Below are 26,252 nucleotides of genomic sequence, written 5' to 3' on the forward strand. Positions count from 1 at the left end.
TCACGCTTGATACCGGTTTAAATTTGGATAACTGTAATGAAAGAACTTAGAATTGGTTATATGCTCAATTTTTTGCTTTTGTCTAATAGACTATGCTGTTGCGAAATTGCCCCCTCCTAAAAATAAAATAAAAAATACCCCCCTTTTTTTTTTTTTTTTTTTTGCAATAAATAATTACTCCATCTAAATACATCTTTTAATTTTAAAGCCTTATAATAGAAAATTAAAACATCAGCATAAATTTAATAGTAACTTGTGGTATAATATCAGAGATATCCATACACTTAAACACAAGTTATTGTCTTGAAACTAGAAAAATGCCTTTTTGGGCCTTTTTTTGGCCCATAATTCCTAAACTGTTAGGACCATAACCCCCAAAATCAATCCCAATCTTCCTAAAGTGGTTATTAACCTTGTGTTTAAATTTTATTGATTTCTATAGACTTATACTTAAGTTATTATTCAGAAACCATCTGTCTTCGGACGCCGCTGACGCCGCTGACGACGACGTGATACCAATATAAGACCAATTTTTTTTGGTTTTTGCGTTCGTATAAAAATCACTTTAAATATTTGAAATTCATTCTTATATATGTACTTTATTATGTCTAAGTATTGTAATACCATCATACAAAGGTTTACAAGAACAAAACCGAATCTGTCTGAAAGCCGGAATATATAAATATTAAATCTACCTACCACTACCCAGTTTTCACTGTGTATAATATGAACTGGTCCTTTAGCTCTTCTGTGGTTGCCATGGAAAACAATATGACCTTTGACACTGTCAATTAAGTAGATATTCACAAAATTTCCTGGACCTGCTGAAAAAATTAAAGAATAAAATGCGTACATGTATTCTTTGAAGTGACAACATTTTAAATTGTTTTCAAGATATATAAGGCTAACTTATTAGATACGCTAAGGTCAAAAAGTTGGTGTCAAGCATACCTGATGAGTTTTTCTCTAAACATACCGGTATGTTTTGCACGGAAATACTATCATACATAGTGTTCCTCACTTGTTTGATTTATGACATACTTGAATTAAAAAAAACCAGTTTAAATTTCATTCAGGGCTATTGCTCTAAAAGAAAACTTGGGTGTATTTTATTTTTACTTAATAGGTCAACCATCATCTATTGAGAACTGTGTTAGTTACCGGATCTTGTAACCATAGATACACACATGACCTTAATGTGAAAAACTTTGGTCTTGATACCAGATTATGAGATACATACTACATTTATGCAACAGTTCTAGACTATTATTTTATCTAATATGGAGACGAAGTCCCCTATTACAGTAGAAAATTCAATAAAAAAAAAAAAAATCGGGAAAATTTCCCGATTTTTCATTGTACTAATGAACTTAAAATCGTTCAATTTTTTTTTTTACGTGTTTTTTAGTTTCCAGATCTGGGCAGAACACATAACTCTACTTCCTTCTTCCGGTCTTGTTGTCGTGAGACTTTGATTAGTCTAGTAAAATATAGGAACTCAAGGAACACAATACCAATATTTCATTTTTAAACATTCTTTGTCTTTGGTATGAATAAACGTTAGGCCTACCTTATGCATTGCGTTTTTTTGTTTACATTGAACATGACGTCATAACTTAAATAACGTCACAAGTAAAATCCCTAACAACAGAACCAAAATTGGAAACGTTACGGTATTTCCGTATCTTTTTTTTAACAAATATTTAAAATACAAAAAAAATAATTTAAACAAACTTCGTCCCCATTCACAGGTAACGCCTGCCTCATATTAAAACAAGAGGCTCTCAAGAGCCTGAATCGCTCACCTGAATTTTTTTGGTTTAATCTCTCATCAATGATTATTTTGGCTTTTCAATTTATTTAAATGTTTTTTGAATCGTCCTATTTTCTTCAAAAGCAAAAAAAAATCATTTTCTCCTATGTTCTATTTTAGCCATAGGAGCTATGTTTCTTGACATACAAGGAAATGAAATATAAAATTTATACTAGATACTCTGAAACTCTGAAACTCATTTAGCCTAAGTTTGGCTGAAATTGATACAGCAGTTTCATAAGAGAAGATTTTTTAAAGTAAGTCAACATGATGAACAAAATGTGAAAAAAGTCTTTAAAGGGCAATAACTCCTAAAGAGGTCAATTGACAATTTTGGTCAATTGACTTATTTGTAGATCTTACTTTGCTGATCATATTTGCTGTTTACAGTTTATCTTTATCTATAATAATATTCAAGATAATGACCAAAAACTGCAAAATTTCCTTAAAATTACCAATTAAGTGGCAGCAACCCAACAATTGGATGTTTGATTCATCTGAAAATTTCAGGGCTGATAGATATTGACCTAATGAACATTTTTACTCCATGTCAGATTTGCTCTTAATGCTTTCGTTTTTGAGATATAAGCCAAAAACTGCATTTGACCCCTATGTTCTATTTTAAGTAACGGCGGCCATGTTTTTTGACGGATCAAAAATCAAAGCACACACTTTGTGCAGGATAATCTAAGGAACAACCATGCTAAGTTTTAACCAAATCCATTCAGTAGTTTCAGAGGAGAAGATTTTTTAAAGTTAGCAAATATGATGAACAAATTGTGAAAAATTGTCATTAAAGGACAATAACCCCTTAAGGGGTCAATTGACAATTTTGGTCATATTAACTTATTTGTAGATCTTACTTTGCTGATCATATTTGCTGTTTACAGTTTATCTTTATCTATAATAATATTCAAGATAATGACCAAAAACTGCAAAATTTCCTTAAAATTACCAATTAAGTGGCAGCAACCCAACAATTGGATGTTTGATTCATCTGAATATTTCAGGGCTGATAGATCTTGACCTAATGAACATTTTTACTCCAGTCAGATTTGCTCTTAATGCTTTCGTTTTTGAGATATAAGCCAAAAACTGCATTTGACCCCTATGTTCTATTTTAAGTAACGGCGGCCATGTTTTTTGACGGATCAAAAATCGAAGCGCACATTTTGTGCAGGATATACTAAGGAACAATCATATTAAGTTTCATTCAAATCCATTCAGTAGTTTCAGAGGAGAAGATGTTTGAAAAATTGTTAACGACGACAGATGACGACGACAACGACGACGGACGCCAAGTGATGAGAAAAGCTCACATGGCCTTTTAGGCCAGGTGAGCTAAATATGTAACCATTGACAATCTTACTTTTCTGTGAAGAACTAGATGTATCTTCTCCTTCAGCTACAACAACTGCCAGATTTGGATTAATGTATTTATACAATACACTTCTGTCACCAAGGACACGACCTTGAGAGTGAACATGTTCTGAAAACAAAATTCTTGAAAGGATAAACATATAATGATTAGTGAAACACTGTAATTTTTTAGATTTAATCATTTTTATTCTATTTTTTTTTAATAATAATCACTAAAATATTATTAAGTTATAAGAAAATCTGTGTAAACCTTCGTTTACTCTATGTAAAAGAAGTATTAATCGTAAAGATCGGAACAAACATTTGAAAGTTATTTTTGTTTCCCATAATTGTGTTGATATAACCTACATGTTTATTTACTTTGTACACTAGCATCATGGATGGAGAAACATTCTTACATAAGTTAAATGAATATATAATTACCATTGTATCTTTTAAACACTACATCTTTGATAATTTGCTGTTTCTTTTGTAGATTGACATTCCAAACTTTCTCTCCTTTTAAATCCTGTAAGATATTTTTTTTCACTTTTAAAACATATACATAATAAAAACATCACACGGAAGCAATATAAATATACAGCTTTGTGACTTTGAAAAGTTGTTATTCAAAAGTATTCAGTTTCTTCATTGAATGTATTAGGTTTAAATCTAAGATATTTCACCAATATGCATTATAGGACAAATGTTATTTGAAGAAACAAGGTAATAAATTGAAGGGTGGATTTTCCCTAATTTTATGGTTAATATAAAATCACAAAAGAATTGAAACCTAAGAAATTTCCAATCAGATAAAAAAAGCATGAAATTAAGACTTCTTATTTGGAATGTCCCTTAAAATCCTGAAATTTAAACTTTTAACAGTAACTTATTTCTCTGACCTTGCCAACTCTGTATCCATTCAACATCCCTGTATCTAAATCTACAACCATCATGTATAAAGAAGAGTGGATTCTACTGGCTACTGATTTGTAACTTGGAGGATAAACATGAATCTAAAATAAAACAAAAGTTGCCATGTTATGTTGAATGTAAATGTATGATTTGTCATATCTTCTATTTTAAAATGCTATCATTTCTAAGCTCCAGAGTGTGCTATTGGACATATTTTCTACATAAGTAAATGCATGTACCAAGTCATGAAATTGACAGATGTTATCCATTTATTATTTCATGTATTTGAGCTTTTGATTTTGCTATTTGCTTGTGGAATTTTCCTGTTAGTCGGTATTTTTGTTTTTTTATTCCTTGCTTATTTTATCAGTATTCCACTTTTAACTTTTTTTTTTATTTCAGTACACATTTTACTTTTTTATAGCTGCACACGTGGTAACTTGTCTTGGAGCATTCCCTTAGACAGTCTATAAATCACAATAAAGCCCTGTTCAGTAGTACCTATTATGTAATTATTACCTGATTTTTAGAGTCCATTAGAACGATGCCTTTAAGGAAGTTCTCATCCATTTCCCCCACCATGTAGGCTTGTTGTACATTATAACCTAGGTCTAGACCCTCAGGTGGCATATCTGACAACGCCACTCCAGTGATAGGGTTAAATGCATATAACACACCATGTCCTGTTTTCTTTAAAAAGAACAATATATTTTCTTAATTCTTTTATAAAAACAACTTCACTACACATGTAACAAATTATATTTCATCTACACAGCATTCAACAAAGTACACAATGTATTAGTGGAAAAAGATTTCTTGAATATAAACCAGGGAATTATATTATCACTGTGAATTTCTATATTGAAAATTATCCAGTTTTTTTGGTAAGTTTATCTCTTTTCAATGGTTTTGACATGACTTGATTAGTTTAATTTCCCTTCTTTTTTTAAGTTAATTTTTACAATGACATGGCACATTGTGATTTGTGTATGTTTTATATATAAATACATATAGAAAAATTAACACTAACATTTTCTTGTTACTTTCAGGAAAGAATATGTTTGATTTCATCTTGTATTTAAAAACAAAATAAGTTGCTTAAATATCTTTTCTGCACAATATATAATTTAATTAGAAGAATGGCTATTACATTTACAAAGTACCTTCAAATGGTAGTTAGTACTATGTATGTTTATATAAAACAAGCCTTACTATTAGTATTTTTTTTAAAGAAATTTATTAGCCATAACTTGACTTAATATGTTTATTTACTCTTCCTTTCCAATATACAGAAAACAATTCATATTCTGAATATCTTACACAATATCATGTCTTCTAAGTAGAATTTTTGATGAAGTAATCATATCATTTATGAATGCATTTACATAAAATACATACCATATCCCTCCCCAAAATTGCACACTGTGGTGGATTAGGGAAATGTGCCGTGGTACGTTGTACAAACAATGGTAATGATTTCTTATATCTATCAAAGGGAGATAACTTAGGCATGAAATGTGACCAAGCTATTTTTCCATTGGTACTCTTCATTCCATAAACCTATAAAAAAAACAAGAAATTTTAAGTTCACTTTTTGATATAGAATTCGTAAGAGGTCTATATTTGCACCGTATTATTTATATTTGCTAGTATGATAATCGACATAACAATTGCAAACTGCAACTGTGGTGTGATAGCACTTTGAGACACAGTAATATCATTTCCACACATAAAATTATTTATACAATGGTAGAAGCTAAAAAATACTATCATTGCCAATCTGCATTATCAAAAATAAAAGCTATCATTTTGAATTCTCATAGCTAGATGTTAAATAAATTCTGATTTTTTTAGCAAGAAGAATGATATGTTGCTAACATTCAATTCAATATCAATTCTTAACAAATATAACTGATAAACACTTGTTTACAATTCCAACAGTTATTGCCCTTTCTTTCCCAACTGACTGTAACTTAATATCAGACAAAGTAACTTCTCTCCACCATTTAAATGATCTTACCTTGCCAGCAGACGTCACAATTACAATCATCTTGTTCAGATTAAATTCATCTCGGGTCATTTCCTCATCATCATCCTCATCTTCCTCCTCCCCATCTGATCCATCAGAGTTTTCCATCAAATGATGTCGGTGACCTTGAAGTTTGTGTAGCTGTTTTTGCAAAAACGTCTATTTAAAGAAATGAAAAGTGCTAAAATGAAATAAGATTATTTCAACAAACTTATGAATTATTGCTTCTCATATTGTTTTCAATTTTTCTTAATTCTGTGAATGTTTCTGGTGTAGTTGTGTGTTGCAATTTTTGGCCACGCAATCCCTATTTTCTGTTTTCATTGTGATAGAAAACTTATTTTCAGTTTTCTATAAGATAGAATAACCAAGTAGATGGGAAATCCATCCATGCCACAAAGTCAGAATACAGATAGTGTAATTCTTGTACAACAGTTTGTAACTCTTGTTATTATACAAATATAGCCTTTGTATGAGGTCGATACAAGGATATATTGACTTCAAAGAAGTATATTGACTGAGGTCGAAGTCCGAGGTCGATATACTTCTTTGAGTCGATATATCCTGTATTGACCTCATACATAGGCTATATTTGTTATATTATTAATTTCCAGCCATATTTGTATCAAAATCGTCATTTGATTTTGTTGGAATTTTATAGATATCATATTATCTACTTGACAATAACAAAATATTTGTTGTAATTTCAATTGCTTGTTTTTTGTTTGTTTGTCATCTCATGTATTTGAAGATTGTTTTCGTCAAATAATCGATCACAGATATCATTTGTTTCAAAACATTTAAGATCGTTAAACAATATCCTAAAATTTAATACATGACGTCACAAAGTATATCTTCTAAAAATAACCGTGCAATATGCTTTTTGCTATCAGCCGTTTTCTCTCTACCTTCTAAAATATAGTTTAACATGTGACTATCCCTAAACGAATCAAATTTGTTAAAATGTACGAATTAATAATATATCTATATATTTTAGTTTTATATTGATTTCTTCTCAAACATTTCATTAAATATTTAACAAAAACTTTATTTCCAAAATTATTGGGATTTTCTTCTTCAAATACTTAAAATTCAGAAATTAATGAGAGGTTTTTCTTAATGCAACTGGATGGGTATCACAATAATAAGAACTTGCATTCTGATAACTGAAACATAGATCTGTAAGCAGTTTTTACCGAAATCTCAATAATTAAACTCACATTTTTGTCCATTCTAGAAAATTTGCAATAATAAATGCAGCAAATAATTTCTGAATTTACAGTAGGCCATCATATTGGGACAATTTCTTTTGTTTTTTTCTCTAAATAATTGGTTGCTTTTTTTGTGTTTATTGTCTTCATTTTTTTAGGTCTGTATGTTTTGTATTCCCTGAAAAAAATATGCTTCTGATCCACTTTCTAATTTCTCTCATTCTTCAATCAATGGTCTTTTCTTACCTTCAGTTGAGAGAGTTGTGTACTTAATCTCTTCACAAACATGGTTCCAATATCATCTACAATAGAATATGAATAAACTTTAATTACAGTCGAAAGGTCTTATTATTTTTTATTGGTTAAATTTCTGAATCTTGAATTCTAAAAGTTCTCTGCTAACCTTTCTAGTCAGATGATTTTTTTTGTTAATATATCTGGGACCTAGGATATGTTCAGTTTTCAAAATATAGATTAATTTTCCTAGTAAATTGATACAAAGCACAGAATAACAAAGTTTTTTAGTGCTATTATTATTCATGTAAAATTTTGCCTCACATCAAACCTATTTATTCTAAACTTATAAATTTTACCTTTGTGTGATCCAAATTCCTCTTCAAATTTGGCCTGGTTTTCAGACACTGGAAGGTCAATCATTTCAACAGACATGATGTATGCCAGGGCTTCCTCATTTGTCCAGGATACTTTACCTGTCGATTAAAAACAACTTACTTTAAATTTGATGCAAATGTTATAGTATGGTTTCAGTTAGTGATAGCATATCCATACTTTATATTTTTAATCACGTCAACATAGAATGAAATTATTTTTCCCATTTTTAATTAAGGAAGTTGCTAGTCGGTTAAAGAGCTCACCAGAGTCGGCTAAAAAGCTCACGAGAGCTCATGTTTTGTCTGTTATTGTGTATATATATGACGACTTTAAATAAAATTTACTTACTTACTTACTTTACTAACTCTATAAACGTGCTGAAAATATCCCTTGCATAAAATAAAATAAGATAAAGACTTTTAAGCTACCGTACCCTTGTATTTTTCACTTATTTGTTCTTTTATTTGGTATGTAATCTTCCATTGTATCATTTCTCTTAGATTAATAACATGAAGGCATAAATGCAAGTATGTTTTTTTCAAAACACCTCTAGATCTGTAACTTGTTTTAATAACCAAAAATATGAACAAAAGGAATGTTGGGTAATCATCAATAGCAAAGCAACCCATTGACCCAAAAAACCATCTAGATTAGTATTTCTAATTACCCATTTTCTGTACCATTTGAAGAGAGTAGTCTTCTGACTGTAAAGCCAGTTTGTATCCAATTCTACCGTCCTTCTTTCTTACTAAATATCCATATGCCTGCAAAATATAGTACCATGATGTTCAATTCAAAGCTGGACATCTTTTACCGTAATATAAATGCTTATATAATTACAAGTAAAACTGCGAGCAACTACTCACTGATGATACCCCACCTGCAAGTGGATTATTTTAATGGTGTAAAAATATGCAAGTGTTCGGTAAACAGGAAGTTGACGAGTGATGAATCTGAAAACGCATCACACGGTATAGCAGACTTGTATAAACCCTGAAACCAAATTTCAGAAATCCTTGTATTGTAGTTTCTGAGAAAAATGTGATGAAAATTTTCAACTTGGCTATCATGTGTGAAATATATACAAGTGTTCGGTCAACAGGAAGTTGTCGAGTGATGAATCTGAAAACGCATCACACAGTATAGCAGACTTATATAAACCTTGAAACCAAATTTCAGAAATCCTTGTCTTGTAGTTCCTGATAAAATGTGACGAAAAATATTCATGGGACGGATGGACTGCCGGACAGATGGAGGGAAGGACTGACGGATGGACTGATGGACAGACAAAGGTTAAACAGTATACCCCCGCTTTTTTAAAGCAGCGGGGGTATAAAAATGAATAAATCAAGAATGCACAAGTTTTCATTCTAAGCATAATCCCACTTGTAATTAAAATTATCTAGATACAGAAAGAAAATGTCTTACAAATTCAAAAAGTGTTCATTCATGCTTTGGACTAAAAGAAAAACAAAAGGTTATTGCAATAAAGCCTCTGCTGCTAGAGTGTGATATAATTCAAAATATACTTATTTATATAAATCTGTAAAAGGTCAAAATAATTTGCTACATTATGCCAGACTAAAAAAGCAATAACAAAATCAACTAATTTTTATATTTGGATAAAGAATAACTAGTATACATTACATTTATGCACGTAAACGTATACTTGTTATTCTTTATCCATATTTATATTAATCAAGCATCATTATCCTGTAAAAAGAGCATTCTACATCTGATCTTTGTGAATGATTTGAAAGTAATATAACATTCATAAATTGAATACATTCATTTTTACAACTTTACCTTTAATGGCAAACCATGACTTGGACCTGCACTTATTTTCTGTTTTAAATCTGTAATTTCACCTCCAGACTCAAGGTCATATCCAGTTAGAGTCAACTCCTACAAAAAAAGTATACATGTTTCATATTTTTATGTAAGTATTTTTTTTATATGGCGTTTTGTGTGTTGAACTCATGTCTTCAAATATGACTTGTATGATTTGGGTTTTAGTGCACAACATATACCTATACACTGAGATTAACAATTTATTGTAAAGATCAGTAAACATTGTTTGTTTACATGCCATACATGGATTAATATTAACATATGATAATGATTTTGGTGCACACAAAAGAGTATCTGTAATAATAGATTCCCCTTTTCAGTGTTCTAGGATTTTTTTGTCACCTTGACTTACCACGGGTAAGATCAATAAAAAAATTACTTACCCACATCTAAAAGTTAAGTCCGCTGCTCGCCAGCTCGCCGCCCTTATGGCCGGGGGTCTGGGGGCCTTGAGCAGAAGCTCTGGGGTAAACGATGCAAAATCCTGCATTCTAGCCATTTCCTGGCACCTTTTTCATGCTTCAGAAAGTACCCTTTTTTGTGATGTCAAATGGTGTTTTGTATGAAGCAATGATGACTAAAGTGTATTGAAAAGTATTTGAAATATATGGCTTAATTGTAACTATATACCTATACCACCAGAAAAGTACATTGAACTATAACAGTACTTCACTGACTTTCATACCAATAATCCACTGTAAAAAAAATAAGGGACTTACATGCAACTCTTTTTTTAAATCAGACATGCTCTTTATAAAATACTGAATATTTTTCAGGCTGATTCACTGAACATTAATGATTAAGGATAAGTCATTTGTTGCACATAGATTTTAAATTTAAAAACTTTTATGACATGCTTTAAATTATATGTTGTGAAGTTTGTCTGAACAAAGCTGGATTCAGATACGATTGAATTTTGTACAAAATTTAAAAAAAACGATTTCTTACTAAATTTGACAAATATGTTATAGTTATTACTATGTCATTTATTAAGAGCTATAATAAATGCAACTGTAAGTTTATTTTCCTCCGATGACAAGAAAAAAAATTGTTTATGTCCCGATTTAAGCACCAGTTATCAATCCAGATTTTCCGATTTTACCGACACCGTGACCGACTTTTAGAATGATAGGAGAAGAATGTGGTCTCTTTTGCGCTTGATTACAACTAGTAAACGAGTGCTTGAATAAAAGCGCCGATAGACATCGACAAAATCTTCGATCTTTTATCAAAGTTTTTTCTCGTGATTTAATAAAAATAAAAAGCAGATATGGGAAAATTGAAGAGGACCGGGAAATTTCAAGAGTTTTTCGGCTTCCCCGAACTTGAAAATTGACTTACCACCGGGTGACAAAGGCTAAAAAATGACTTACCCGTTGTCCTAATCCACTTACCCCGGGTAACGGGTAATGGGAATCCTAGAACACTGCCCTTTTCCAATCAAATTGTTTGTATTCTTTACCTTAAAAAAGGAGAATTCCTTTAATGAGATTACAACCAAAAACACACAAAACCAATGCTATATACAGTGTAACCTGCCTAATCTAACACCTGAGTATTCCAACATCCTGTTTTAGCCCACACATTTTCTGGTCCCAAAATATGCCTATCCCTGCAGAAAAAATCCTGAGTATTACGACACCCTGCATAAGACATTTCTTTCTGGTCCCTCAGTGTGTTGGATAACACAGGTTACACTGTATATGTCATATCTTCTTCTTCTTCTTATGGTATCCAGTTATCCATCAGATTTTTGATGATTACTAACTGCTACTATACTATATGGTACATGGATAATCTACCATTCTATTTCCTGTATGTATTACTTACCTGATCTCCAGATTTCTGTAATGTCAGTAATACTTCTTTATTGTCCAGCTTGGTCACTTCTGCTGCTGATACCTACATATAACAGATAATAACAAAGTCTGTCTCAAACTTTTAACATCATGTGCAAATTTCTTGTTTCTTATATATAATTATATACGATCACTTGTATTAACTAGAGTTTTTAAATGCCTGCAGTCTGAAACTGTAGGACTAAAGGACACAAAAGAAAGAATAAACTGTTTTTGTGAGTACCAACTATTATGGACTTGTGAACAATTTGTGGCATCTGATTTCATGCTTAAAACATGCATAACAACCTTTAGGAAATCTGTATTTCAATGAATACTTAAAATATTTGGTACACATTGACCACTAAAAATATTCCGTCATGTATAAAAAGGGATAAAAAGTAAATAATTATAAACTGATTACTGTAAATTCAGAAATTATTGCATCCATTTATTATTGCGATTTTGTCATTTTGGTCTAAAATGCAATTTTAATTTTTGCGATACTGAGAAAATCCTGTTTAATTCATCTGAAAAATTTCAAAATGCAAGTTAAAATTATTGCAATTACATGTATATGTCACATTTTTTTGCAATAATAAAAACATCACAATAATTTCTGAATTTACAGTAACAATAACTAATTTTATGTAATGATTGTGATATTGTTTGAACTTACACCTGGAAGCTGCTTAACAACTTGCAACTCATTCTTCAGAATCTTCAAAATAGCCAAATCATTTTTTCCAAGTCTGATCAACAGCTCAGGGTAGTCTCCCCTGTTAGAAACTGGTTCCAACACAACTGTTCCAGAAGGAGCCAGACCAAGCTCCTACAATGAAAAAACAAATTTTCACTTGTAATTTTCAGTAAAGTAAACAATTACAATCTAGGTGCACATGCTGTATTCTAAACTCTGAGTCAAATAATCTCAACATCACATAGCTTTTTAACTTTCTGACAAGCTGAAAGGGATAACATGATTCATTGAGAGCTGTCATAACATTTAGACCAGTGATAGGGGCTGACTTGAACCTAAATTGAATTGTGAAGTGTGAGTTTTTATCATGTGTTTTAGTCTAATTGTGACTTTGAAAATGAAGAGCACAAACAAAATCTTGTTTATTTTGTCTTCTGGATGGTCAAGGGTGTGCAGAGATTTTATTTCCTGAAATCATAATAAACTTTATCTTCTTTTCTTTCCATTCCAATTTATTATCATCCAATTCATTTCTGTACCTTTTTCAAATTTAAAGAAGGACCACAAATTTAAAATACCCTGATTTGTATTTTTCAAAATATTTGTATTACACAAAATGTATACATTTTTCACTGCAAAAACACTATGTTGTAAAAAAAGTATTAATTCCAATTAGTTTACTTTATTCATTAATTTGTTCACAGTACATGCAGGGAAGTACTAGTGTTTTACAGGTGTTATATACATGAATACATGTTTTAAAACAAAATGTCCTGAACAGCAATAACCATTGAAATATACTGATTCAGGAAATTCTCAAACCAACAATCTCTAAACGTTTACAATGGATAATAATGTCAGATCTTGGCTGGTAAAAATAAGACCACATTAATACTGCAGCTGTCCATATTGTTTGAAGAATTAAAGATGGACTTTTTAACAACACCTTTCATCTTTATACAATGAAATCTGTATAATAAGTCTTTAGATGATGTACCAAGTGTTTTAACTGTGAAAAGTTTCATTTTTAAAGGCATGATATAAGGGATAGTGGTAAATATAGAGATGAAGCAAACTCTGCTTGTAGAAATTTTGTGTCTTATTTGTTAGAAAATTTAAATAGATTTTCTTTTGAAGATGATTATGAAGTGCTATTTTCAATGTGCTATATATTTAATCCTATTTTATATAGCAATGATTGCAAAGATAAATTTTTGAAAAGTGCAAAACAAGTTGTACAACATTTTTCTGATTGTACGTTAAATGATTTTGAAAGTGAAGAAATGTTAGACCAAATTGTTACATTTTCACATGTTGTGAAGTCATCTTATTCACATGGTTCAAACAGTATTAATGATGTATGTCAAGTAGCTCGTAAGCATAAAGAAGTCTACCCATATGTATACAAGCAGCAGAAAAATTATTAACTGATCCCGTATCATCTGTGGAGTGTGAACAGGGGTTCAGCAGACAAAACATTATAAAAACTAAGTTTATAAATAGACTAAGTACAGATTCATTGTTCCTTCCTATGATGATTTCTTTAAAAGGGCCTTCTTCAGATATATTTGATTTTAATAGAGCTTTTAAAAGATGGGCAGACAAGAAAAATAGAAGAATTTACACATGTATGTTTTAAAGTTTTTAATGTGACTGGATCTTTTTACTTTAAACATTTGTTTGATTTTAGCTGTGACAAGTTAAATATAATTGTTTTGCCTTTGAAATGTATTTTTACTGTATCTATACAAGAGGATAAATGATAAATAAAATATGTAAGTCTAATTTGGTGTTCATTTATTAATGAATATTATTAAAGAAAGATGTGGGGTTAATGTACATGAGAGAACAATGCAGTACATTGAACTTTATCTTCATTGTAGTAAGGAAAATCAGTTGGCGAATAAATTGTAAAAGTGGCGAAAAAATATTAAAAGTGGCCAATTTTTTTTTAAAGTGGCAAAAAAGGTGTTGAAAATAAGATATTGACCCAGGGGAAATCCTGATGATAACACTATTGACCTCCATAAACAATTTACTGTTGGTTTAATAAACTTACTGATATATCTGTTGGTTTGAAGACTGGACCACTGACCAGATCTAACAGTTGTAATGTTAAAGTGTCCTGTTTGAAGCACAAGTAATAACTGCTGTCTACAACCTCACAACTGAAATGATACAGACAAAACAATACACATAACATGAAATCAATCAAAGAATTTCAGTATTTTTTTGTAATGTAATACATGATGAATCCACTTAGTAGTAGTGTTGTTACAGAGCTCACAAAGTTATTTCAATTATAAATATATGGAACTATAACAACAAAATATATACATTATAAGCAATTGTACATCTAATACTTTCAGTTAAATTCTTATTCATACTTGTGTAGTTTGAGTTCACAAGTGTTTCGGAATACAAATACTACATGTATTTGCTAAAGTGCCTTCTTTTAGTAATGCACAGAAATATTGTCATTCTTTGTGCTTAGATTTTAATAAAATTGAGAATGGAAATGGGGAATGTGCCAAAGAGACAACAACCCGAATTGATTATTTATTATTTTTTTTGAATTTTGTGCATCTTTAAAATCAAAACAATAAGTTTGTGATGTATTCATTTCCCAAAAGTTTGTAAACTCTTTGTTCTTTAATTGTTTATTAACTCTGACAAAGTAGTACAGTTCTTGAAAGTAATTCTATGAACATGAATATTATGAGTTTTCAAAAACTGTTCTGTGTAAATTAAAATTTACTATAGTTGTAAAATACGCTTATGAATCTTGTGATCCCCCCTTAAACTGCCAACTTGGCTTTTTTTTTACATTTTTTAAAAGTAAATATATGTGATTTTTAGTTAGAAAACATTCCTCACCTGGTTTCCTTGTTTATCCATGCAGCAGGAATAGACTTCTGTGAACTGATCACTCCTTCATTATTGGCTTTAACTATGGTCACATGTGCTCCAGGCAAGTGACCAATGGCTATTACCTCATTTCCACGGACTATAACACGATCAAATACAGTTCCATCACTAAAACAAACAACAGAGATATTAAAGCTAGGGTATTGACATTCAGAATTCAAACTTTAAAAATAATGTATATATATAAGACTATAGCTCACAGATATTGTAATTCTTTCAACCACTTCTTAATCTTTCAACTGTAAAGCCTGTCATTTTAATGGGGTTGTTAGTCCAATGTTGAAGATATATGATGTTAATGTCTATTTTGTCTCCATCTGATTGAAATACTGATCCAGTGTCCATGCCATCCTTACAAGGATTTTACAATGCTTTATTCTGTTTTCTATCGAAAGACCTCAGGGAATCCCCTGAAAGCTAAACTTTAATTGTCTGAGGATACAATTACAGTTGTTTTTGTCTAGACATCTTTATAGTTGTGACATTCTCATTGAATTAACCAACATCTTCTTTTACTGAATACTTTTTTTTTTTTTAAATAAAACATGAAAAATAGATGCATAATGAAGATAGTTACAATAGTTTTTACCTATTTGGCAGTGAAAACTTCCACTTCTGTTTTCCATTCATTAAATCATAACTGTATACTCCATAGGGTGTCAATGCTATCACTTGATCTGAAATATTTTTCATACCTTATAAAATTGAGAATGAAAATGATGAATATGTCAAAGAGATAACAACTCAACCAAACAGACAACAGCCCGAGGGCCACCAATGGGTCTTATAAATTGAAATTAAAGGATAAGTAAAAGTTAACATTGCTGCATGGTAATGTAACATTGCCTATTTTTCCTCAAATATGATATCACGTCTTTTCCTCATCAAGGAAAAAATATTAGGCAGTAAAATCAAAAAGCAAATGTACAAATTGCCATTAAATAAAAAATATTTGTCAAATACAACACTATACAGTATATTTTTAAAAGCATATCCAAGCATTTTACTGATTTTAAATTTTTTTAAATTTTAAAATGGTTTAATCCTTTGTTTTCTATTTGATTAAGTTTTCTCATCTGAAAACTTATACTGTATGCGGGAAGTCAAACATCTTGTATCTGCTAGCCTTTTATATCAAAATTGATGTACTGAACATTTGGATTCATTTATTTTCGTGGGTACCAATTTTCATGGTTTGAGGAAAACTAACATATTCCTGGATATTTAATTCTTGGTTTTGGTAAACATGGTAAAGTCTGCACTCATTCCTTTAGAAAATTTGTAAATCATTGAACATTTGAATTTGTGGTTCTCCTGTACTTACGAAATCCACAAAAATTGGTATCCAACAAATATTAATGAATCCACAGTATAAATAAACTTACCATTGCCTTTGATCTTTATATCAGCACTGAAAAAGGAGAATAAATATATGCTGATAAATCATGTAAATGAGTTATGTGTGAAGTTGAAATCATTATTTCTATAATAAGAGTTTATAAACAAGATACACAGCCAAAGATGTGTTGTCTCAAGTATCAATGTTTTCAGTCAAAGGAAAAATTATATTGTACTAGAACACACCCGCGACATCCAGGGTTGACGGAATTAAAGTATATTCTCCTTATTTCAGCCTGATTTTTTAGTATTTGTGTTGTCATCTGAAAAATTATTAAGTCATGGTGATTATGAAGTGCAGTTTTCTCGAGTGTCAAATCTTTCTGTTTTAACTTGTCGACTCGTAAATTGTTAATCATTGGTAATATCAATTATGTGGAAAACAAAAGGGCATGGAATGGATTAATTTTTAATCAACACCATTATCTTGTTTTAGTTATACAAAAAGTTGAGTTGTTTGGTTCGTTCTTTTTATGTCATGCGGGCTAACAAATTTGAAAGTACCTTGTGCCTTATTTTTTGTTTGGATTTTTAGTATTTGTAACTGGTCACATACTATCTACCCTTATTTCACTATGCAATATGAATATTTATCCAACTAAACATTTTTAAGTATCAACTTTGTCCTAGCTCACTACCTACCCTGGTCTAGCTATGTGATGGACAGTATTTTCCCAGCTGAGGGCACCAGTTTCAACTTTCCAACTCCTAACATATCTCCCTCCACCACAAACACCAACAAAATCTATTGAAAAAAGAATATTTAGTCATTGTTTACCAGTAAAGACATGAAAGACAATGTTTTGTTATATCGTTATTTCAGAAATTATTGCAATTAATGCCAATAGTGTATCCCAATAAAAAGCACTTGCATTCTGATTTTTTTATACATTTAATTTCCCTGAAATTCTAATAAATAATCTTGCATTTTTGCAAAATTTAATGACCACAATAATTTATGAATTTACAGTAATTTGAGTATGAACATGCTCAGGGTAAAATTTCATCGAGAAGCAAGACATAAGTTAAGACAATATTGTTGATATTTTTAGTAAAGGTACCAGTGTATAAAGTACCATTAATTTTAGTTTTATAATTATCTCCCCTTAATGCATTTTGTAATCTATTAGTATGTGTCTGTCCCAAGTCAGGAGCCTGTAATTCAGTGGTTGTCATTTGTTTAAGTGTTAAGTATTTGTAATATTATAAGGCCATTAGTATTCTTGTTTGAATTGTTTTACATTGTCATTTCGGGGCCTTTTATAGTACCATTAATTTTAGTTTTATAATTATCTTCCCTTAACGAATTTTGTAATCTATTAGTATGTGTCTGTCCCAAGTCAGGAGCCTGTAATTCAGTGGTTGTCATTTGTTTAAGTGTTAAATATTTGTAATATTATAAGGCCGTTAGTATTCTTGTTTGAATTGTTTTACATTGTCATTTCTGGGCCTTTTATAGCTGACTATGCGGTATGGGCTTTGCCTATTGTTGAAGGCTGTACGGTGACCTATAGTTGATAATTTCTGTGTCATTTTGGTCCTTTGTGGAGAGTTGTCTCATTGGCAATCATATCACATCTTCTTTTTTATAGATCTTCACAGCAGGTTTAGATTCAATTTTGATTCCTATGTATATTTTTTATCCTATAAAATTTAAATCAAAGAAAGGAATATACATATTCATACTCAAATTACTAAAATTTCTTTATTAGTATCATAGAGTGAGGCATCTGTAGCAAATTAATAAAAGGCTTTTGCACTATATTTTGTGTATGTCAAACATGGTCATATATAACGCTATAAACCTTGGAAGATTCCAATATCAAGTCAGTACCATAGGCTTATGGTTGGGTTCCATGCAATCTTTACCCCAAAACTCCTCAATGTGATTATTATGTTCTTGTCCATATAACAGGTGTTTAAAATGTGAATATCTTTGAGAGAAACAAATCATGAGAAGCAAAAGAACAGAAGCATCAATGTCCTTCTGTCAGCCAATCAAGAAATGAAAATAATAGTAAAATCTCCCTTGTAAGCTTACATTTATCTTGATGGAATACTGCATCAATAGTTCCTCTGTCATTATCTTCTAATATCTGTCTCCATGCTACAATAGAAAATCATTATCATTGACACATGTACATGAGGAATGCAACAATTTTCAGCTCTTTGAAAAAGATGCATGCTAAGGCAGAACCTTGCAAAAGACACTTTAATATACAGTTACTTTGTGCATGCTGTCTTCACTCTTTTTAATGATATTTGTGTGAAACTTATAACTGCTTTTCAAAATAAATCTTTTTTGATCAAATTCAGAAAGTAAAAGATGGTAAAAATGGTTTTCAAAAGGTTTTTTTTCAAGGAAACAAACCTATAGATTGATTTTTTATTTTGGTTATTAGTATAAATGTCAGTTTCTTGCCACAGCTTTGTGTTTTTTGCTGCAGGGTACTTTGGCTAAATCAGCCAATAAAACTGACTGTCTGACATGAAATTATCTGTATGATGTAGAGTGTAGTATGTGACATTTACGGTTGATCCAGCCCTATTAAAGAAATATCAGCTTGTACACACAACAATTCTGCAATGCTTTAGACACCATTGTTCTAGAGATGTCATGATTTACATGTTGAAAGGTTTAAATGTAAAACAAGAAAAAAATCACTACCTGCCTGCCCATCTGCTGATAGTGTGGTTTCGGCAATGCTAAACAACTATTATTTAATGCCTTCAAGAGGCGTAAATAATATTGGGCTGCTGTCTCATTGAAGTAAACCAACATCTCTTTTTGTATCATTATATAATTCATCGATATTACATTCATATAACATGTAGAATGTCAATGTAAGAGATATATAAACATAAAACTTTCTGTTATCTAGTTTACCTATAGAACCATTGAAGACATGTATCGATGCTAACACATTTTTATCTGTAGTAACCAGTAGCTTTTTACTTGGATTTGATTGGTCCCAGTACAATCTCTCTATTTTTCCTATATATCTCTGTGTCCTGCAAATAAACAATCACATCATTATAATTAATATCAGTATATACATGGTCAATATTGTATATATAGTCACAACGATGATTATACTGGTGAGTCATGGCCAATTTTGATGAGTCCAAAAGTCTGTAACTGATGCCTTATCAATTTAATGACATATGAATTCTTTTAAATGCAACAGGATATTATTGGTGAATATAGGACTAGGTTTAAAATTATAGACTGTCTGATTCCCCGGAACAAGTGAAAGTCATCATCAGGCAAGTAAAAACTGCAGTTCATTCATTTTTTTGGTCTAATTTGCAATAAACATGATCAAATAAAGCCCATCAAAGTTTGATTCTGTTTTTGAAGTTGTAAGGTCAGACCTGAAAATGATAGAGACATACAATATTCTCCCCAGGATTTTTGGACCACCAGTGTAACGCGTGTAGACAGCTTAATGAAATGATTCATACAATCAGCATGATCAGTCGCATCGCTTAGCTAAATTTCTAGTTTCTAGTTACTGTAGTTTTAATGTCTTTTGTTTTGTTTTAATACTGTGGTACTGTGTTATGTAGATTACTGATAAAAAAAAAAGTTTGAATACTTTAATCATGTTTATTTAAAAAAATAAAATATTCATCTACATAAAGAAAATTGTTGGATGTGAAATGATTCCTGTCATGCAAAATGTTATTAGGAAATATAAAATTCTAAAAGAAGAACAAAATCTTTTTTTGAACCAGTTTCTATCTTAATTTTTATCAAAAGAAATTTTTCATAAATTATAAAACAATAATCACATAATCATAAAATTTGAGATCTTTTAATCATGTTAATATCACACTTGTACCATTTATTTTTACAAAGTAATGAATCAATGTAAGTTGCACGTAAATTCTGGCAACTCTCTTGCAATAAGAGTATAATTTCATCAGGGTTCACAGGGATCTCCATGGCCTGTTTAACGATGGCGCCCCGCCATCGTTCAAATGTCTTGCGCCATTGTCAAATGACTCACACCATCGTTAAATTGTCTTGCGTCATTGTTAAATTGTTTTCCGCCATCGTTCAAAACTTCATTGTTTTTTGTAGCCCGACGCCATTTTTTTTTATCAATTCTAATCAAATGCATGTAATTGCATAACCCTTAAGCTTTTTATGTTATAATCCAATACAGTTCTAACGCCTAAGGGATATCCGGATTAAGATCGCTAATCACTTGTACCTGAGCTTGTACAGGCAGTGATCTGGAAGGTTTTTTTCACTATGGGCCCAGGGCCCCTCAAAAATAAATTCAATGGGCCATTTTAAAAAATAATGGGCCATATTGTCAAATGAGTGGGCCATTTGAATTGACTTCGGTAAAAAAATAAAAAGTATCATTATTTTTTGGCAAAGAGGTGTTGGTACTTACCTTTACGTTGTTAAATAATATCATGGATATTGTTCCTGTGATTCTGTAATTTCAATTAATATACAATAATTTCTTCCAAAGCAGACAATATTAAAGATAACCTTTATTTACAATGTCTAAACTGGTACTGTTGCCTTGGCTTGTTCATGTTCATGTTGTTTTTTTTTAACAATAAATTTGGGTCTTCGTCGATACCATACTTATTCCAGACGTTCCGTATTAGAGGTCATTTCAGGCACTTCCTCTGCACTTCATGTATTAATATTATTACTTTATAACGATGACAAAAATAACAGTAGAGAGTATCACTAATTGATAGAACAAAACAATAATTCGCTGGTCATGTTTACAAAATGTCAAAACTGGCCAAAGACCAAAACATGACAAGGACAGTTAAGCGCTTTTTATGGAGACAAAAACTATATTCATAAAAAGGCTTCGGGGGTTTTCAATCGAAATAATAGCAAGCTAAACTAAATTAAAGATTATTATTAGAGTTACATCTCGTCTGTAATAGCCAAATTTCACAAATTTAAAGTTGTTTATAAAAAATTATATCATGAATGATGGTTAATTACGTTTTTTGGGTTATCAGTTTAACCGCATGGTTCTATTATTACCATAGGAAAACACCCGAGACGTTAAACCGCATGGTTCTATTACCATAGGAAAACAATGAGACGTCCCAAAAATATATATAGGTGCTCCTATGATTGGAGCAACATTATACAGTTGTGTACACACAAATGGCGGCAAGGAACACGATCGGAAATCCATTTGACGATATCTAAACGTTTCGAAACGATGTGAAAAATATTGTGCGCCACGTGGGCGCTTACATTTGTCACTCTATGCGCCATTTCTGGTCAATATGCGCTATAGGCGCAGGGCGCACTTCCTTCCCGATCACTGTACAGGTAGATCAACAAACCAGATAGGAGAATACTATCTGAGGATAGACGATCCATTTGTCGAATTAATCAACTAAGTTTCAGCAAATGATTATGATAATTTAGATTAAATAAATAAAAAAATAATCCAGTTACAAAGAAAACAGTTTAACAAGTCGAACACGTGCTTTATTTTGACTTACGCAATCAGCATCCCCCTTTTTTAAGAAGTACAAAATAAGACGCAAAATTGTAAATATTATTTCATCGCAAATAACTCGAGTACTTCTGTAACTATAATTTAGAATTACTTTAAAAGTTTAAAAGTAAAAACTTAAATATTTCCTGTAAAGAAATATCGTATCGTAATTCCGAATTCATTTCGTATATATTACAATCAAATTGATACATCCGCGTTTCCGGTTTCTATTCAGACTCGAAAGATGCATGTTGCACAGCATCAATTTGTCAAATGAAGTCATTAAAAACCTTTTCATTTGTCAACGTTTGCTTTACAAATCTCTTTAACCTTTTACATAACCCGTACGTTTTGTAGTTGCTGCAAATCAGCCATACCGGTAATGGGTTTTGAATTAAACAGTGTCCATGATTGGCATGAAAATAAGCTCCACATCATATGATTTTTAACCCCCATAACAATTATCAAAAATACAAGAAATCTACATGGGGACCTTCATGACAGCTTTTGGTCATTCTCGACTAAGGGGGACCATGAAGACTTGGCATTTGAATGGTTAAAAACGGCAATAAAAGAAAATATTGATACTTCTTATTCTATAAATTCAAATAAATATAAGTTAAATAAGCAATGAATTAGCATGTTCACCATTCCTTGTATGGAGGGATAAAATACTTCCAATCGCGCTACACTGTACAACGTAGACACGGTTTGTAATGGTGAAAGTTCCTCCATCGTTCAATTTTCATCCAAGGAGATCCCTGGGTTCAGTATATGACTGAAACTGTGTGACAGGATTACTTCCTTTGGTACTAATAGTTGATACTTATTCAGCCATAAACAGTTGAGCTAGGAAAGTACTTCTTTCAGTTGCTTAATGACTTATAACATAAATAATGTGCTGCCTTGTAATACAGAGTCCCAAAGGACAGAGACAAGCAATTTTGCAATGAAAATCATGCTCTCCCAACAATAAATACACACAGTTAAAAGAATTACCTAGCCAGGGAAGTGTTGACATAAATAGTTGAAAGCATCAACATACAAAGTAGTATAATGACTCTTGATGTGTGGGAAGTGTGTCTGGATTATTTTTCTTGATACTTATAGTAGATACTTAGTCAGCTGTAAGCAATTGAGCTAAGAAACTATTTCTTTAGCTAAGTTAGTTAACAAGCTGCCTTGTGAAACAGAGCCTGTCAGAGGTCACTGAACAGCTGAAGAGACAGTAGTCCAAATAATTATGACGTCTGGCAAGGCTATTTTATTTTGTTGTAGGAAGGCGTCCCAGAAAAAAATTAAAATAGCCTTGTCAGACGTCATAATTATTTGGACTAAAGAGACAGGTGATTTTGTAATGAAAATCATGCTCCCCGATTACACATGTACATATAGCATTGTATAGTGCTGAGTTGAAAGGGAAAATGAGAAATCATACTATACTGCTTCTAGCAGACAGAGGCCACCACCAACAAACTGATTATACTGACAAAAAATGGATTTAATCAAATATTACACCCTCCCCCCAAAATGTTTCAACTGCTCTACGGTTGCACATATTACTTTTTTATGGCTTTGAACAATTTTACAAAATACATTACCAATCAAATTTTCCAACTTGATCTTCATAAAGACCAGAAACATGTAAAATCGCAGTGCTTAGGAGGAAAAACGATAATTTAACAATACTCGAAAGCATTTTTTTTCCTTCAGCCACCGGTAACGTTTTGTATCTCTACGGGTCTCACTAATTAGCGACAACAAGCGTCAAGAAGCGACAACAAGCGTCAACAAGCGACAAGAAGCGACAACAAGAATTATTTTAGCGACAACAAGCGACAAAAAGACTATTTAGCGACAAGAAAACATTTTTTTTTTATTAGATATAAAGAAATTTGTATTTAATGTTTTTTTTTAAATATACGAGCAGATATGTCTAATTAAAATGTTTTATTATATAGACAGACAAAGAAATGAAACATTTGTGCGGAAGAAAGAGATTGTGAAGTTTATATTAGTATATTGGTAGATGAAGAAATTTAATATTTGTGAAGAAGAAAGAGATTGAGCTTCTTTTTTTTATTTTTAAATATGAAGAATATGTATAATATAAAGTCAAAGTATGAATAAACGAATGGAGATATATATGGAGCGGGCATAATGGAATATAATATTTTGATTCATTTGCTTAATACTATGCTCTAAGTGTACTCTTGCTGAGACTACTATGTTATAGTAGTCTCAGACTCTTGTTATGTCAATTCGATGCTTTATTTATAGAACTCTCAGCCACGCTTTGCCATCTTTATTATTTAAGCGTGTTTCCAGACCCCACGACGAGGACGTGGTTCTACCTTGGGGTCCATACATTTATTTTTTTTTTTATTATTTTTAGTCATTATATAGTAATATGTACATTCCTATCTAACATAATATTTATACATTTAGTACATGGTGGTCCCATTTTGATAAGTAAACATGTGGAACATCAAATGAGGTTAACGAGTCGCGTGTCCCCTGTTTTATTGCTACAATAACATCCAATTAACACCTTCAACTTTGTACACGCGTCAGACTATACAATTACACGCGCCAGAATATACAATCATTGTAAATAATGAACACCTGTTGAAAACTCAAGATTGTCATTAATTTCCTTTCATCTTCAATCAATATGCATAAACATGATAAATATCGTTTAATGAGGCAATAAACAAATAAAAAGATGAAAACATTCACATTTCAATTTTCTTTTCCTCCTGTATGATTTCAGTTTTGTACATGTTGTATTTCACAATTTGTGTCAATATTTTCAGGACAATGATGCACAAATAATTCATTTTGCGAGCTTAATATATATTGCACGAAAAGAGTTTTAAAAAACAAATTATAAGATAAATAATATTTTCTAAAACACAAGGAAAAGTAATCTCATAATACAATAATTAAACGTAATATTGGCTGTTATTCATAATAGATGATAAAATATTATGTAAATAATGTTCATTTTTTTCTATCAATTTTAACTTTCTTGTCGCTAAAATTATTTTCTTTTGCATATATTCTTTTAATAATTAAAAAAAAAATGTTTTCTTGTCGCTAAATAGTTTCTTGTCGCTTGTTGTCGCTAAAATAATTCTTGTTGTCGCTTGTTGACGCTTGTTGTCGCTAAAATTCTTGTTGTCGCTAATTAGTGAGACCGATCTCTACGAAAAAGAGTTGTTCGATTATGCTTATTTCGTCCTACAATTCATTCGGCCTATTTAATACTAAACTCCCAGGTAAAACGTCATTCAATTGAAAAACTTTAAGGTGTTAGAATTTACTCTAATCTGTCCTGGACAGGCCATGTTTTTTACTTACATGTATGGGTCCGAGACCACAATTATTTCTTAGTGCATTTCTTTTAGAACATAAATGAAAATAAAAAAAATCCCACCTGCGCTTTCTCAAAGAAACTTTTACAGTGTGTTGTACTACTTTTGGGACAAATTATATCAAAATTATAGAAAACTTCATTGGCTCTAACTCAAAATATTGACAATTTTATGTTTAGGGCGTCTTGAAATCTTTAAATTTGAGAGCTTCTGAAGTGCTAAGTTTAAATCTTTTTCAGCTGGACCAAATTACTACTTTCCTTTAAAATTCTGGACCCAAATTTTTTTACAGAGTAATTTCACTCCCCTACTTGCAATTTGAGGCATTAAACATGGAGAAATAAATTTGGAAGGGGTATAAAAATTAATGGCAAGTAACCCACTGTCAACACTAGGGACTATATGTGTGGTCCGGTCTCGGACCTAATAACAGATAGAGAGACTGAAACAAAATGACGATTATAAGATATGTTTGTGTAAAAAAATGATAAAATGGTGCACAGAACACTTAGTTAATGATATATACATGTATTGGTTCAAGAATTGGATAACTTTATTTATTTATTTTAATAACAACATGTGAACAAAAATTTAGAATGGCAGCTGTTACGCAAAAAACAGTCCTTATCACATTCTCTTCACTAGAAGTATGATCAACAGCCTGAACAATCTACAAAATATAATTACAAAAATTAGAAACAATTCACAACTACATGTAAATGA

The 26,252-nt window shown here is 31.1% G+C and overlaps 1 protein-coding gene across 2 annotated transcripts in view; it reads right to left on the minus strand.

The window, feature by feature from the left end:
- Positions 1 to 23,886, minus strand: part of LOC139501078 (ER membrane protein complex subunit 1-like) — a 40,720-nt gene extending 16,834 nt beyond the window's left edge. Inside the window, exons 1-21 of one of the 2 annotated variants that reach the window (XM_071290057.1) lie at positions 23,754 to 23,886; positions 19,542 to 19,666; positions 18,696 to 18,761; positions 17,297 to 17,399; positions 16,642 to 16,667; positions 15,846 to 15,933; positions 15,206 to 15,364; positions 14,388 to 14,496; positions 12,308 to 12,460; positions 11,621 to 11,692; positions 9,746 to 9,844; positions 8,607 to 8,703; positions 7,921 to 8,037; positions 7,574 to 7,629; positions 6,108 to 6,275; positions 5,486 to 5,647; positions 4,607 to 4,777; positions 4,075 to 4,188; positions 3,617 to 3,701; positions 3,183 to 3,302; positions 700 to 821 (exon numbers count right to left, since the gene is read on the minus strand). In XM_071290057.1, the coding sequence (XP_071146158.1) occupies positions 700 to 821; positions 3,183 to 3,302; positions 3,617 to 3,701; positions 4,075 to 4,188; positions 4,607 to 4,777; positions 5,486 to 5,647; positions 6,108 to 6,275; positions 7,574 to 7,629; positions 7,921 to 8,037; positions 8,607 to 8,703; positions 9,746 to 9,844; positions 11,621 to 11,692; positions 12,308 to 12,460; positions 14,388 to 14,496; positions 15,206 to 15,364; positions 15,846 to 15,933; positions 16,642 to 16,667; positions 17,297 to 17,399; positions 18,696 to 18,761; positions 19,542 to 19,666; positions 23,754 to 23,851 (2,310 nt within the window). In that variant the 5' untranslated portion in view covers positions 23,852 to 23,886. Of the gene's footprint in view, positions 1 to 699; positions 825 to 3,182; positions 3,303 to 3,616; positions 3,702 to 4,074; positions 4,189 to 4,606; positions 4,778 to 5,485; positions 5,648 to 6,107; positions 6,276 to 7,573; positions 7,630 to 7,920; positions 8,038 to 8,606; positions 8,704 to 9,745; positions 9,845 to 11,620; positions 11,693 to 12,307; positions 12,461 to 14,387; positions 14,497 to 15,205; positions 15,365 to 15,845; positions 15,934 to 16,641; positions 16,668 to 17,296; positions 17,400 to 18,695; positions 18,762 to 19,541; positions 19,667 to 23,753 lie in introns of both variants that reach the window. The other variant, XM_071290056.1, reaches the window with a different exon arrangement.
- Positions 23,887 to 26,252: the final 2,366 nt, after the last annotated feature.

The sequence above is a fragment of the Mytilus edulis genome, chromosome 13 (assembly GCF_963676685.1).
Source record: "Mytilus edulis chromosome 13, xbMytEdul2.2, whole genome shotgun sequence".
Classification (NCBI taxonomy): domain Eukaryota; kingdom Metazoa; phylum Mollusca; class Bivalvia; order Mytilida; family Mytilidae; genus Mytilus; species Mytilus edulis.